Source organism: Elephas maximus, chromosome 10, assembly GCF_024166365.1.
Source record: "Elephas maximus indicus isolate mEleMax1 chromosome 10, mEleMax1 primary haplotype, whole genome shotgun sequence".
NCBI lineage: Eukaryota > Metazoa > Chordata > Mammalia > Proboscidea > Elephantidae > Elephas > Elephas maximus.
Window position 1 is genome coordinate 14,696,427 of NC_064828.1, and position 15,993 is coordinate 14,712,419.

Here is a 15,993-nt window from a genome sequence, read left to right on the forward strand (position 1 = left end):
ATGATGAAAAACATTACTTACCTGATTTTCATTTTGTATTCTTGCTTCCTGTTTAAGGTGAGCTTTCAAGGCTTTTAACAACTTGTCTGCCTGCAGGAAAGTTAAAGACCTTATCATTAGTGCAAAAATCATATAAGCAAGGACAGTACTTTGAACATTTTCTCCTGGTGTATTCATCAAATATACTCTGGTCAGGATCTTGGAATATAATGTCACCAAGATAGAACTGGTCACGCCATCATGGATTTCACAGTGGGGTGGGGAAAGACAGACAAGGAACGAAGCACCCTGTATCTTAGAACTGGCATACAGTGGGGTAAGTGCCAATATGAGGAAGTTCAGGGTGTTGTGAGAAGACACTGGTGGACCTGGCCACTCACGGTTAGACCACTAGGGAGACTACAGCAGGGAACTGGACGTGCCAGTTCTAAGATAAGGAAGTGTTGTTTCCAGCTGCTGAGATCTGAAGGATGAAGAGGAATGCGATACAGGGAAAAGGGTAGAGAAAAGAGCATGGGCAGAGGCAAGAATGCGTGCAGAGTTTGAAGAACTAAAGGAGTTCAGTGTGGCTACAGCATGAAGCCGCTGGAGGGGATGTAAAAGACAAAGCTGGAAAAGTAGGGGTCTGATCTTGCCAGGCCTTGGCAGCGCCTTAAGAGTGTGAACTTCACCCTAAGGACAACAGGCAATTTCTGAAGAGTCTGCAGCAGAACGATGGTTGACTAATTTTGCATTTTAGAAAGATTACTCTGGCTGCCAAATGTGCAAGATGCATTTGATGGGGGTGAGATCAAAGATAGGGAAATACGAGGAGGCTGTCGTAGGAAACCAAAGGTGATGACTGTGGCTAGAGCAGAGTAAAGGCGGTGAGGATGAAAAGCAGTGCATGGATCGGAAACCTCAGGTGTAAAACCAGTGAGAGTGAGGGTGTGAGGAACAGAGAGACCGCAAGTGTCTGAGGTTTCTGACTTGGGCAGCTGGTGAGGCGTGGTGAGGGCCCCCACGACTGGGAATGCAGGAAGTGAGGCAGCCTTAGAGAGGGTGGTTTCAGGCTGCTGGGCCACAGGAACCTCTAGTTCTTCTTCACACCCTAGGGTACTTTTTCTTCTGGTTCTTTCCCAAAAGAGAAATAGTAATTTCCTTGGTGATGTTTTCCTGTGCTTTAAAAAGTCAGGCACATTGCTTGGACTCCTTCCCGCCTCTTCCTCCCAGCCATGCAGTTGAGAGTCTGAAACTTCGTTTTCAAGATGGGTCCAGCCACCCACCTCACCTCTCGTCTTCTCACATCATCTATCCTCAGTCATATGTCCAGTTGAGAAGGGCAGAGATCTTGAAATCTGCTTTGGGCCGAGGAACAGAAGAGGCTCTGTCTACGGCTTGAGTTTAAGGCACATTATTAAGACCACTTTTCCAGCGTGCTCTTCATCAACGTATCAGATACCACTTCAGCTAGTAATAAAATGGCACCTTATTTTCTATCTGCCACTGTTTTCTGAACCTCTGTTGGGGTCTCCTCTGGGAAGAGGGCAATTGGCAGGGCAGAATCCCAAGCATTTTTGGTTTTTCTGACTCTAATACCTTCTTAACAACATCAAACCTCATCAAACCTCCAGTAATGATGAAATGAGGTACCTGTGGCAGAGCCAACTGAGGACACTGAGCAGGCCAAAGGACATGGGGTTGATCTTCCAGAGAGCTGGAGGTAGAGATGTGTTAGTCATCAGCACAAATTAATGAATTCCTCCAAGTATTTATTGTGCTGGGCACTGTTCCAGGCACTGCAGAGAAAGTGGTGAACAAAAGACAGAAGACTCTGCCCTCAAGAAGCTTCTAGGAGGGGACTAATGGGGAAAGCATCCTATTAGCAAAGTAACCAACGAAGCAAAAACAAAATTGAGTTACTGGGGACAGGGAGGGAGTTCTCCTTGGGCTAGGATGACCAGGGAAGGTCACTCAGATGTGGCCACTTTTTTTTTTTTTTAATTGTGGTGCAAATATGCATTACGAAACATACATCATTTCAATAATTCTACATGTACAATTCAGTGACATTGATTACATTCTTCAAGTTGTACAATCATTCTATCTTTTTCCAAATCATTCCAACACCATTAACATAAACTCAGTGAGATATGGTGACTTTTTAGTGGAGATGTGACTGAGGGAAGAGGCAGCAGGTAAAGATGTGGGGAAGAGCACCAAGCCCAGAGGCCCTGAGATGGGCTGATGAATGTGAAGGACAGAAAGAAGCCAATGTGGCTGAAGCGTGGTGAACACTGGGTCAAGTAGAGGGCAGAGATTGGATTCGTGACCAGAGGCTGGGTAAGGAGAGAATTACAGGTCATAGTAAGGAGTCTGGGTTTCTTCCTCCTGACTTTTTATTATAAAAAATTTCAAGCCTATACAAGTCAAAAGAATAATAAACAATTGTACAGCCCTCACCTAGATTCAAAAATCAATACTCCGTCATATTTACTTTCTCTATATATTTCTTGCTAACCCATTTGAAAATATAGTTCCAGACATCATGATACTTTACCCCTAAATACACTGGCTGTATCTCCTAGAAATAAGAGATATTCTCCTACATAAACTCATCATTTTATGTGCTGTTAGGCACCATCCAGTCAGTTACGATTCAAATTGATCCTATGTACAAAAGAACGAAACACTGCACTGTCCTGCGCCATCCTCGCAATCATTGTTATGCCTAAGCCCATTGTTGCAGCCACTGTATTGATCCATCTCGTTGTCGGTCTTCTTCTTTTTCGCTGACCGTCTACCTTACCAACAATGATGTCCTTCTCCAGGGACTAGTCTCTCCTGACAACATGTCCAAAGAACATGAGATGAAGTTCGCCATGCTTGCTTCTAAGGAGCATTTTGGTTGTACTTCTTCCAACACAAATTCGTTCATTCTTCTGGGAGTCCATGGTATGTTCAGTATTCTTTGCCAACACCATAATTCAAAGGCATCAATTTTTCTTCAGTCTTCTTCGTCATTGTCCAGTTTTCACATGCATATGAGGTGACTGAAATTACCATGGCTTGGGTCAGGCACACCTTAGTCTTCAGGGTGATATCTTTGCTTTTGAACACTTTAAAGAGGTCTTTTGCAGCACATTTGCTCAAGGCAATAATGGTTTGATTTCCTGACTGCTGCTTCCATGGGCAATCATTGTAGATCCAAGTAAAATGAAATCTCTGACGGCTTCAGTCTTTTCTCCATTTATCATGATGTTGCTTATTGGTCCAGTTGTGAGGATTTTTGTTTTCTTTACGTTTCTTTATCCATACTGAAGGCTGTAGTCTTCTTTTTTTTTTTTTGCCTAACCTTTACATACTTTGTTGTTGCTATTGAGAATATACACAGGAAAACATACACCAATTCAAGAGTTTCTACATGTAAAATTCAGCGACACTGATTATATTCTTTGAGTTGCGTAACCATCCTCTCTCCTTTTCTGGTTGGTTCCTCCTTAATTAACATAAACTAATACCCCTAAGGTTCCTATCTAATCTTCTGAGTTGCTGTTGTCAATTTAATCCCATATAGACAGTTCTTAAAAGAGTATAATGCTCAAGGCAGAACTTTTTTACTAGTTAAGCTGAACTACTGTTTGCTTTTAAGATGACTTCAAGGGAAATTTTTGGTTTGAGATTTAATGATTATCTCAGGGCAATAGTTTCAGGGGTTCATCTACCCCACATGGCTCCATAAAGTTTAGAGTCCCTGAGAATTTGAAATTCTGTTCTTCATTTTGTACCTTTTGATCAGGATTCTTCTACGAAATCTTTTATCAATATGTTCAGTGATGGTAGCCAGGCACCATCTAGTTCTGGCCTCATTGCAACGGAGGCAGTTGTTCATGGAGGCAATTAGCCACACACTCTATATCCTCCTCCTATTCCTGAGGCCCCTTCTTTTATTGTTGCTCCAGGTGAATAGAGAACAACTGTTGTGCCTTGGATGGTCGCTTATAATCCTTTAAGACCCCACACACTACGCAGTGAACTAGGAGGTAGAACAGAAGCACTAAACAGGTTATTAACTGGAATGTCTCATGAAACTATGACCCTAAACCTCCAAACTAAGGACCCAAAGCAGCCTCAGCACCCACTTTTTTTTTTGGCCCTTGTAGTAAATACCTCTCTCACAACTTCTGCCAATCTAACTTTTTACAAGTATACAATTTACTGACAGCAGTTACAATAATCAGCTGTGCAACCCTACCCTTAAATCAGTGTAATTTTTTCCATCGCCATTAACACCCCTTCTCTCCCTCCCTCCTGCGGCTGGTAACCACTAATAAACTTTGGATTCTATGCTTTTTCTTATCTTTTTACATAAGTGAGGTTATGTAATATTTGTCCTTTTGTGATTGGTTTATTTAACTCAGCTGGATGTCTTCAGCCTCCATTCCTACTGTAGCAAGTACCCAGACTTCATTTCCCTCCCGGCTGAGTAGTATCCCACTGCACGTAGGTACCACTTTTTTTTAATCCATTAATCTGTTGATGGGCATTTAGGTTGTTTCCACCTTTTGGCTACTGTGAATAGTGCTGCAATGAACACCGATGTACAAGTCTCTTTTTGAGTCTTTCGAGTATATCCCTACGAGTGAAACTGTTGGGTCATACGGTAATTGCTGGGTCATATGGAGTCCTGGTGGCACAGTGGTTAAGAGCTACTGCTGCGAACCAAAAGGTTGGCAGTTCGAATCTACCAGCTGCTCCTTGGAAATCCTATGGGGCAGCTCTACTCTGTCCTATAGGGTTGCTATGAGTCGGAATCCACTTTACGGCAATGGGTTTATGGTAGTTCTATTTTTAGTTTTTTGAGGAACCTCCATACTGTTTTCTGCAATGGCTGTACCATTTTGCATTCCCACCAGCAATGGATGAAAACCCACTGCCGTCGAGTCAATTTCACCTCAGAGCAAACCTATTCGATAGAGTAGAACCGCCCCATAGGGCTTCCAAGGCTGTAAATCTTTCTGGAAGCAGACTGCCACATCTTTCTCCCGCACAGCGGCTGGTAGTTTCAAACTGTCAAATTTTTGGTTAGCAGCTGAGTACTTTTAACCACTGAGCCACGACTTTCCCACATTGTTGCCAATATATACATGTTTTAATCTTAGGCATCCTAGTGGGAGTGAAATGGTATCTCATTGTGGTTTTGATTAGCATTTCTCTGATGGCTGATAAGCATCTTTTCATGTGTTTGATGGCCTTTTGAATGTCCTCTTTGGTGAAATGTCTATTCAAGTCCTTTGTCCATTTTCTGACTGGGTTGTCTTTTTAAACTGTCAAAGTTTTATACATATTTTGGTTATTAGGTTCTTTCCAGATATACAGTTATCAAAGATATCCTCTCAGTTGGTAGCTTGTCTTTTTACTTTTTTGGTACAGTCTTTTGATGAACAGAAGTTTTTAATTTTATGAGTTCGCATTTATTTACCTTCTTCTGTTTGTGCTTCTGTTATTAGAGAATCCATTATTGAAAGCCAGGCCTCACAGCGTTGCCCCTGCATTTTCTCCTAAGAATTTTATGGTTTTAGTTTGTACATTTAGGCCCTTAATTCATTTTGAGTTTGTTTTTGTGTATGGTGTGAGGCACGGATCCTGTTTCATTTTTCTACATGTGGAAATTCAATTTCCCCAGCACCATGTACTGAAGAGTGTCTTCCTTCCCCATGAAATGGACTTAGCACCCTTGTCAAAAATCAGGTGACCATAGATGTGTGGGTTTATTTCTAGAATCTCAATTCTATTCCACTGGTCTATGCGTCTACTGTTATACCACTACCAGGCTGTTTTGATTACTATAGCTGCATAAACAAACAAATAAAAAAAAAACCAAACCCATTGCTGTCAAGTCAGTTCTGACCCATAGCTGTGTAGTATGTTTTAAAATCAGGAAGTGTGAGTCTTCCTATTTTGTTCTTCTCTTTCAACATTGTTTTAGCTGTTCATGGCCTCTTGTCATTCCACATAAAGTTGAGAACTGGTTTTTCTATTTCTGTAAAGAACACTGTTGGAATTTTGATTGGGATTGCATTGAGTCTATACAGCCCTTTGGGTAGTACTGACATCTTAACAGTATTGTCTTCCAGTCCATGAACATGGAACATCTTTCCATTTATTTAAGTTTTTTAAAATCTCTTTCAGCAGTGTTTTACAGTTTTTATTGCGTACATCCTTTATGTCCCTGGTTAGATTTATTCCTAGGTATTTTATTCTCTTAGATGCTTTTGTAAACAGAATTATTTCACTTATTTCCCTTTCAGATTTCTCATTGGTGGTGTATAGAAACTCAACGGATTTTTGACTGTTGAACTTGTACCCTGCAACTTTGCTCTTAATCAGTAAGTGCTTTAAGTCCTCTTCACTTTCAGGGAGCAAGGTTGTTTCATCTGCATATCACAGGTTGTTAATTGACTTCCCCTAATCCTCATGCCCCATTCTTCTTCACATAGTCCAGCTTCTCCGATTATTTGCTCAGCATGCAGTTTAATAAGTATGGTGAAAGGATACCATCCTGACACATACCTTTTCTGATTTTAAACCATGAAGTATCCCCTTGTTCTGCTCAGACAAATGATTCTTGGTCTATGTACAGGTTCCACATGAGCACAATTAAGTCTTCTGGAATTCCCATTCTTCACAATGTTATTCACAATTTGTCATGATCCACACAGTTGAATGCCTTTGCAGAATCAATAAAATACAGGTAAACATCTTTCTGGTATCCTCTGTTTTCAGCCATGATCCATATGACATCCCTTGTTCCACATTCTCTTCTGAATCCAGCTTGAATTTCTGGCAGTTCCCTGTCGATGTACTGCTGCAATCATTTTTTAATTATCTTTAGCATAATTTTACTAATGTGTGATATTAATGATATTGTTTGATAATTTCTGTATTCTGTTGGATCACCTATCTTTGGAATAGGCATGAATATGGATCTCTTCCAGTTGGCTGGCCAGGTAGCTGTCTTCCAAATTTTTTGGTACAGACGAGTTGGCCCTTCCAGCATTTCGTCCATTTGTTGAAACACCTCAATTGGTATTTTGTTAATTCCTGGAGCCTTGTACATACGAAATGTCATAAGTCACTAATATTATCTAATATTTCGCCCATAATCAAATCCCTGATTGTCTTAGATTTTAGCTGTTTTTCTCTCCTCTAAATCAGGATCAAATCAAGTTTCCCACATCACATTTGGAGGAGTCTGAATTTTGTTTTAAGAGGAGATCGAAGTCATTGGAGGGCACCGAGCACAAAATGAGATCTTCTTGGTTTCAAATCTCACTCCTACTGCCAAGCAAACAGTATTGTGAGGCAAGTGTAGAGCCTGAGAGATCAGTAGGGAGACTGAAGCAGTGGTCAAGAGACGAGCATGGTGTGAACCAGGTGCCCAGGGGTCAGATTTTAAACACACTTTGCATGGGTGTGAACGGCGAAGGTAGGAATCAAGGACAATCTGAAGTGGGCCAGAACCATTTACTAAGATTGGACAAGACCTTAAATGGTTTGAATTGACCATGCTGCTTAAGATACACTTAAATCCATGAGTCAGCAGCTCTGGGGAACAGTCCCACTGGAGATGTGGATTTGGAAGTCATTAACTTCTAGACAGAGTCACTGGATGGTGCAAATGGTTAACATGCTTGGCTGCTATCCAGCGGGCTGGAGGTTTGGATGTTTGAGTTCACCCAGAGGCAACCTGGAAGAAAGGCCTATCTACTTCCGAAAAATCAGCCATTAAAAACCCTACAGAGCACAATTCTATTCTGACACACATGCAGTCGCCGTGAGTCAGAATCAACTCGATGGCAACTGGTAGCTTCAAGACAAATTTAATATTTATGGGAGTGGATAAGATCACCCAGAAAAGAGCACAGTTAGAGAAAAGGAAGCCAAGAAGAGATCCCCGGGGCACCGTACGTTTAGAAATTTGGTAGAGGAAGAAGCAGCAACGGAGACTGAGAAAAAGCTACTAGGGAGACAGGAAAGAGAAGTCTAGAAAAGAAAGTGGTTTGAGCAGAAGGGATTGTTCAGTCATGCCAAATGCTGCTGTGGGTAGGGATGAGGATAGAGATGGACCGCAAGCTTTGTCAGATGCAAGGCATGATGGCCTCAATAAAAAAAAAAAGAATTCCAGTAGAACAGAACAGAGAAATGGGGCAGTGGAGGACGACACGAGGTCAGGAGAGGATTTTTGCTTCTTTCGCTAAGGTGTATGTTACTAAGACATGATTGTATGCATTGTGGCAATGAGCCAGCAATGGTTGAAAATGATGCAGGAGAGAGGAGTTAATTACAGGAGTATAGTCCTAGAGAAGGTGAGAAGTTGCCCTTAGATTGTTGTTGTTAACTGTTGCTGAGTTCCCCCGCCTCATGATGACCACAGACCTTTGTGGTCCATAGGGTCTTCACTGGCTGGTTTTCAGAAGTAGGTCACCAAGCCTTTCTTCCTAGTCTGTCTTAGTCTGGGAGTGCTGCTGAAACCTGTTCAGCATCATGCCCACTGCTGTCGAGTCAATTCCAACTCATAGCAACTCTATAGGACAGAGGGTTTCCAAGGCTGTAAATCTTTATGGAAGCAGAATGCCACGTCCTTCTCCCACAGAGCGACTGGTGAATTCAAACCATGCTCGGTATGATAGTGACATGCAAACCACTGGCGACAGACAGGTGGTGGCTGCATATGAGGTGCAGCGGCCTAGAATCAAACCCAGACCTCTTGCATGGAACTCTACCACTGAATCACCACTGCCCCCTGCCTTTAGATAGGCACAGTAGCGGGCAGGAAGGCAGACGACACGAACACAGATGGAGGCTGGCTGGAGGATTCGGTGGTACAAAGATGAGGTAATTCCCAGCTGATTGCATCTAGTTTCCCATGACCTGTGGGAAAAATTCATCAGAAGAGGTAGGAGGGCTGATCTGAGGCAAAAAGCTATGACTAACTGACCCTTAGAGTGGGACAGTTAATGGCTACCAAGGATGTGTACTACGATCACACACTTATTTTAAGATATAGGGTTATAAATTTAAATTAAGTTCAATCAACAAAGTTAGGTGATTTTTTTCCAGCCAGGGCCAGCTGCTCAGGTACAGGCAAGGATTAAGCACATAGGTGGGTTCAATCAGGTGTGGGGTTTTGCCAGGTTAAGTATGGGAAGGGGTGGTGCAAGAAGTGGCAACAGTGCCAGTCCTTGTAATCTAAGCTGGCAAAAAGGGGAGTGAGGGCAAGAGTGAGGACAGAATAAAGATCAGTGGCCACACAAGAAATACTAGTAACTGACTCCTGAATTTTGGTTAATAGAAGGGTCTTAAAAGAAAGAGCTAATATTTTTTTCTTCTAACACTTATTTTTAATGTTACCATTATTTGTAGAATTCACCATTTAGCTTTTATCCTGTTAAGATTTTAATCAAAGAATAAAATCTTGATAATTTTTAGAGCAATTTACCCACTTTTTGTTATGAAGTTTAAAATTATGAAATTAAAAAAGGCAATTGATTTAATGAGTTTCTGCATTGTACCAACGGTATATAACTTAAAGCTTTTTATTATAAAAAATTTCAAATATACATAAAGGTAGAGAAAATGGTGTTATGGATTCAGTTGTGTCCCCCAAAATAGATAAGCTGAAGTCCTAACCTCTGTACCTGTAAATATGATCCTATTTAGAAATAGGTGTTTTCTTGTTATGTTAACAAGGCACACCAGAGTAGGGTGACTCCTAAATAGAACCACTTTTTTATAAAAAAGGCAGAATAGACACAGAGACATACACAGGGGGTGACATGCCATGTGACGATCCCTCTATAAGCTGAGGAATGCCAAAGAACGCCCAGCACTACAGAAGCTGAAAGAAACAACGACCTTCCGTCCCCTAGAATCTGGAGAGACAGAGAACCTAGCCCTGCTGACACTCTGAATTTGGACCATTAGCCTCCAAAACTGTAAGAAAGTAAATTTCTATCTTTAAAGCCACCTAATTTGTGGTATTTTGTTATGGCAGTCCTAGGAAACTAAGACAAATAGTATAATGAATTCCCATGTATCAATCACCTGCTTTCTGCCATTCTTATTTCAGCTGGTACCTTCTTTTTCCCTGGAGTATGTTTACAGCAAATCTCAGGTATCAGAACGTTCCACGTGTAAATACAGCCATATCTTGTTTTATTGTACTTTGTTTTATTGTGCTTCGCAGATATTTTATTTTTTACAAATTGAAGGTTTCTGTCAACCCTGTGCTGAGCAAGTCTATCGGCACAATTTTTCCAACAGCAGGTGCTTTTTCATGTTTCTGTGTCACATTTGGTATTTCTCATAATATTTCAAACTCTCTCATTATTATTACATCCCTTATGGTGATCTGTGATCAGTGATCACAAATATTTATTCACACCTACTAGGTGCCGATGGAAACCCTGGTGGCATAGTAGTTAAGTGCTACGGCTGCTAACCAAAAGGTCGGCAGTTCAAACCCCCCAGGTGCTCCTTGGAAACTCTATGGGGCAGTTCTACTCTGTCTTATAGTGTCGCTAAGAGTCAGAATTGACTCAATGCAATGGGTTTGTTTTTTTTTTTTGGTTTTAGGTGGCAGATATTGTATGCTAGGCAGGCAATGGAGCCTATAGTGACAAGAAATATTGTCATGTCCCCGCCCCCCCCACAATCATCTCTATGAAAACAGGTGATGAATTGATCTCTTCAGAGAGATCCAAATGGTGTGGGGTCTTAATTTTAGCCAGAGCTCTGAACTCAGGTGAAAAGCCTCCACTATAGTTCTTTTACCCACCAAAGTAACCTGCGGTATGTCATTCTAACACTGCCAAGAAGAGGTTATAAATAATAGTTTTGAATAATTATTCAGCATCTCATGCGTAAAGTGTACTGTACTTAGTACTATAAAGAGTTCCAAGATGGATGGATGAGATACCTGCCCAAAGAACTTAATGTTCAGCAAAGAAGATAACACACCTACACAAAGAACCAAAGGGCAAGGTGGAATCCTGAAAATGCTCAAAAAGAGCACTTGTGAATAAACTGCTTCCCACTGAGGGTTCTGGATTTCTGAGGTGATGGGCCTGTGGCCAAGGGAATGGGGAGGGATGAGGTACCAAGTCTGGGAGACTTGAACGGTAACTGCGATAAAGAAGAGCGAGCAAGAAGGGGATCTGAGGCTAAAGGATCAAAACGAGGAAAGGTAACAAATACGGACAATGTGCCAAGTGTTAGGGACTAGTCCAGTTTGGATGCAGCGTAGCATAAGATTTCAGCCAGACTACAAAAAGCCTAAGGAATTTAAACTAAGGAATTAAGGCTTTGCTCATGAATATGGGGCAGGGGTGAAGCATTAAATATTATAGCTCAGAAGTATTCCCAGGGACACTACTTTGTCACCCAACCCCAACAGGTACCAAACCTGGGCACTGATTATGTTGTTTAAACCATTTGAAAACACTTGTGATGGCTGATTTAGGCATTCATTCAGTGTAAATACCACAGCACGTAGTACAAATCTTGAGTATACCTTAGTATTTTGTGTGAAAACAGTTAGTATATATAAAACATGGATCCTCATATATTGAATCCCTATATTTTCCTCCAACATTTTGCCACCTCAAAATCGAAGGTATTACTGGTATTGAAACACCACCACCACAATAACCCATTGCAACTGAGTCGATTCCAACTCATAGCGACCCTACAGGACACAGCAGAGCTGCCCTATGGGGTTTCCAAGGAATGGCTGGTGGCTTCAAACTGCTGACCTTTGGTTAGCAGCTGAGCTCTTAACCACTGTGCCACAAGGGCTCCACCACCATAACAGTAATCAATAAAGGAACGATCACACTAGATCAGGGCTCAATTATAAAAATGTATCCATGGTGGGTACTTCCAAACAAGCCATTCTTTCTGCCAGGTCCCCAAACAAAGTATCAGACCTTAGAGGCACCTACTATACAGCCACAGTAGTCAAGACAGCCTTCTACTGGTATAACAGCAGACACATATGAAGCAGGCAGAGGGTTATTGACCATCCCATAATAGTTGTTTTTCAAAAAGTCTACTCTTGTTACATTTTTGTTGCAACTTTTACAATACCTCACCATGATTGGTTGATTCACCAGGTTTCCTCTCTTCTCCTGGCAGGAGGCTGAGGCAGAGAAGCACCAACTCCAAATTTATGGGCTATACAACCTTCCTGGGTGGCAGTAGCAAGCGGTCACCATTTTTTAGGGCTGTGCGCAAAAACTCATTTACAAAAATTATGCGGACTGTGTGTGCATTGCAGGACTGAAGATCCTCCCCTCACTGTCATGAATATGTATGTCACTCACTATATAAGAGCAAATCTGGCTTAGTTCAGGGAGCTGGCAGGCTTAGGTTGTGAGACCCTGCCTGCCTCTCAGTTTGCAAACTGTGAATAAACCTTTCTGTTCTTCCAACCCCAAGTCTGGCTGACTTCAATCTTCTAGTCTGCTGGCGAAGAACCAGCAAGTCGTCAGCTTCACATAGAGCAATGAACAGAATTGAGAACCCAGATGTAAATCCATCCACCTATAGACAGCTGATCTTTGACAAAGGACCGAAGGTTATTGAATGCGGAAGAGATAGTCCCTTCAACAAATGGTGCTGGCAAAATTGGATATCTATCTGTAGAAAAATGAAAAAGGATCCTTACCTCACAGCATACACAAAAACTAACTCAAAATGGATCAAAGATCTAAATATAAAACTATAAAGATCATGGAAGAAAAATACATGGCACAAACAGATTACCAAACATTATTAAAAGTACACACACAGAAGAAAATGAACTAGATAAATGGTACCACCTAGAAATTAAACATTTATATCATCAAAAGACTTCTCCAAAAGAGTAAAAAGACAACCTACAGATTGGAAAAAAACCTTTGGCTACGACAAATCCAACAAGGGTCTAATCTCTAAAATTTAGAGAAATCTTCAACACCTCAGCAAAAAAAGACAAATAATCCAGTTAAAAAATGGGCAAAGGATATGAATAGACACTTCACCAAAGAAGACATTTAGGTTGCTAACAAACATATGAAGAAATGCTCTTGATAATTAGCAATTAGAGAGATGCAAATCATAACTACAATGTGATACCATCTCACCCCAACATTACTGGCACTAATCAAATAATAAATATTGGCAAGGATGTGGAAAGACTGGAACACTTATATACTGCTGGTGGGACTATAAAATGGTACAACCGCTATGGAAAACGGTATGGAGCTTCCTCAAAAAGCTAGAAATAGAGACACTATATGATCCAGCAATCCCACTCCTAGGTATCTACCCTAGAGAAATAAGTGCCATGACATGAATAGACACACCCATGTTCATGTTCACTGCAGCATTATTCCCAATAGCAAAAGGTGGAAACAATCTTAAATGCCATAACGGATGAATGGATTAACAAACTGTGGTACATACACAATGCAATACTACGCAACCATAAAGAATAACGATAAATCCACAAAACATCTCACAACATGGATGAATCTGGAGGTCGTTAGGCTGAGCAAAATTAAAAAAAAAGGAAAAATAACCTGTTGTCATCGAGCGGATTTCAACTCATAGCAACCCTATAGGACAGAGCAGAACGGCTCCATAGGGTTTCCAAGAAGCAGCTGGTGGATTGAAATGCCGACCGTTTGGTCAGCAGCCAAGCTCTTAACCACTGCGTCACCAGAGTTCCTAAGTGAAATAAGTCAATCGCAAAAAGAAAAATATTGTGTGAGACTGCTTTTATAAAGTAACAAAAGCTTTACACACAGGAAGAAAAAAAAAACTCTTTGATGGTTAACAGGGATGGGAGGAAGAGGGAGGGAACATTCCCAAAGAGATAGTACCAAAAAAAAAAAACAAACCCATTGCCTTCAAGTCGATTCTGACTCATAGTGACCCTACAGGACAGAGGAGAGCTGCCCCATAGAGTTTCCAAGGAGCGCCTGGTGGATTCGAACTCCTGACCTTTTGGTCAGCAGGCACAACTCTTAACCACTACGCCACCAGTTAATAGGGGGGAAGGGAAAGGCAATACACAATATGGGAGAAGTCAGCACAACGTGACCAAGGCAAGAGAGGACACTGAGAGGAACACAGGAGTAACGAACAACTATGGTAACTACTACAGCATAAATAATCCTGTAACAATAGAATCAGCAAACAATAATCTATGGATGGATACACAAATAAGCCAAGAGGTGACAGATGGGCTAAGGGAGCACACCCACCCGCAGTGATAGGTTCGGTGGCAGAAATTTCAAATACCTGACTGGAAGTGCTCCTCATACGTTAATATAGACAATAGAGCACACAAGTGGCAGCGTCTGGGAAACATTTTAGGCATCACTAGACACCTCAATGGATGAAGTTCCCAGGCTCGAAGGCAAAGGACCATAGACTTGGAGTACATCTACATCAACTGACACAACGTAGTTCTTAAAGACAATGTTCTACATGCTATTTTGGTGAGTAGTGTCTGGGGTCTTAAAAGCTTGCGAGCAGCCATCTAAGATCCAACTACCAGTCTCTTCTGGTCTGGAACAAAGGAGAGTGGGAAAAAAGAAAAAAAAAAAAAAAAAAAACACTACAGTTTCAAGGGAGCAATTAGTCCAGAAGACTAATGATGCACGTGAACCACAGCTTACAAGGAACCCAAGACCAGAAGAACTAAATGGCGCTGGGCTACCACTACTGACTGCTCTGACTGGTATTACAACAGAGGGCCCTGGGCAGAGCTGGAGAAAAATGTAGAATGATCAAATTCACAAACAAGACCAGACTCACTGGTCTGACAGAGACTGGAGGAACCTGTGAGACTATGCCCCTGGAAACCCTTCTAACTCAGAATTGAAACCACTCCCCAAAGTTCATCTTTCGGCCAAAGACTAGGCAGGCCTATAAAAACAATAACACTCGTGAGGAACGTGCTTCTTGGATCAATCAAGTATATAAGATCAAATGGCCAACACCTGCCCAAAAACAAAGACATGAAGGCGGGAAGGGGCGAGAAAAGTGGGTGAATGGATCTAGGGAACCTAGAGTGTAAAGGGATAGGGTGCGAGCGCTGACACAATGCAGGATTGCAAACAATGCTAAGAAACAATTTGTGTAGAAATCGTTGAACGAGAAACTAATTTGCTCCGTAAACTTTCCACTAAAGTACAAGTAAAAAAAAAAAGAGAGATTATTAAAAAAAAAAAAAAGTACAAGTTAAAAAAAGAGAGAGATTATAGGCCTTTATTAAAATCTAGACTTGTTACTGGAGTTTTCCAGAAGCCAGGGCAATTATTTCGGCAATTTCGTAACAACTAACGAGCATCCTTTGGGCTTTCTCAGCCTGCGTTTCCAACCGATCTCTTAGGAAGCATCGTGTCCAATAAAACCACCCCAAACGGGCTTGGAGCAAAGGCCTATGTGAGCTCCAGGAAAGTCAGCCTCAAAATACGGTGCAAATTACGGCCTCTCTTCCGTTTCTCAGAGTTAGAGGAACCCCGGTGAGTCAAGTAGCCTGCCTATCGTCCCGGGCTGGGACGGCTGCCTCACCTCGCGAGTCGCGCTCAGTCGCTTCCCCGCGTCGGCCCGGGTAACCCCTCATCCGACCCCGCCTGCACAGCGGCCTGCGCCGCCAACAGCGTACCTTCAGGTTGGCCCGGAGGCCCAGGGTCTTGGCCAACTTCTGCAGGTCACTGTACTTGAAGGAGTCTAGCTCCTCCAGCGAGGGTACGGTCATCGCGATCTGCAGTCCGGGCGACCGCGCAGAGCTCGGTCGGCCGCTCTCAAAACGCCGTTCAAAACTCTGGCGCCACTCTAGGCGTTGACTGCGCAAAACTTTATACAGTTTAAATTAAGAACGCTGCACTTCCATTGGTTAGAAATGTCTCGTAGGCGGAGTTTCCTGACGCTAACCAATAGAAAGGCTGATTTCCTCCC

General features: G+C 42.0%; 1 protein-coding gene across 7 annotated transcripts in view; it reads right to left on the minus strand.

Annotated features, from left to right (window-relative positions):
* Positions 1–15,857, minus strand: part of NUSAP1 (nucleolar and spindle associated protein 1) — a 41,064-nt gene extending 25,207 nt beyond the window's left edge. For all 7 annotated transcript variants that reach the window (XM_049898316.1, XM_049898315.1, XM_049898314.1 and 4 more), the window contains exons 1-2: positions 15,701–15,857; positions 22–90 (exon numbers count right to left, since the gene is read on the minus strand). In XM_049898316.1, coding sequence (XP_049754273.1) covers positions 22–90; positions 15,701–15,793 — 162 coding nt within the window. In that variant the 5' untranslated portion in view covers positions 15,794–15,857. The remainder of the gene's footprint in view (positions 1–21; positions 91–15,700) is intronic.
* Between the last annotated feature and the right edge of the window lie 136 nt (positions 15,858–15,993).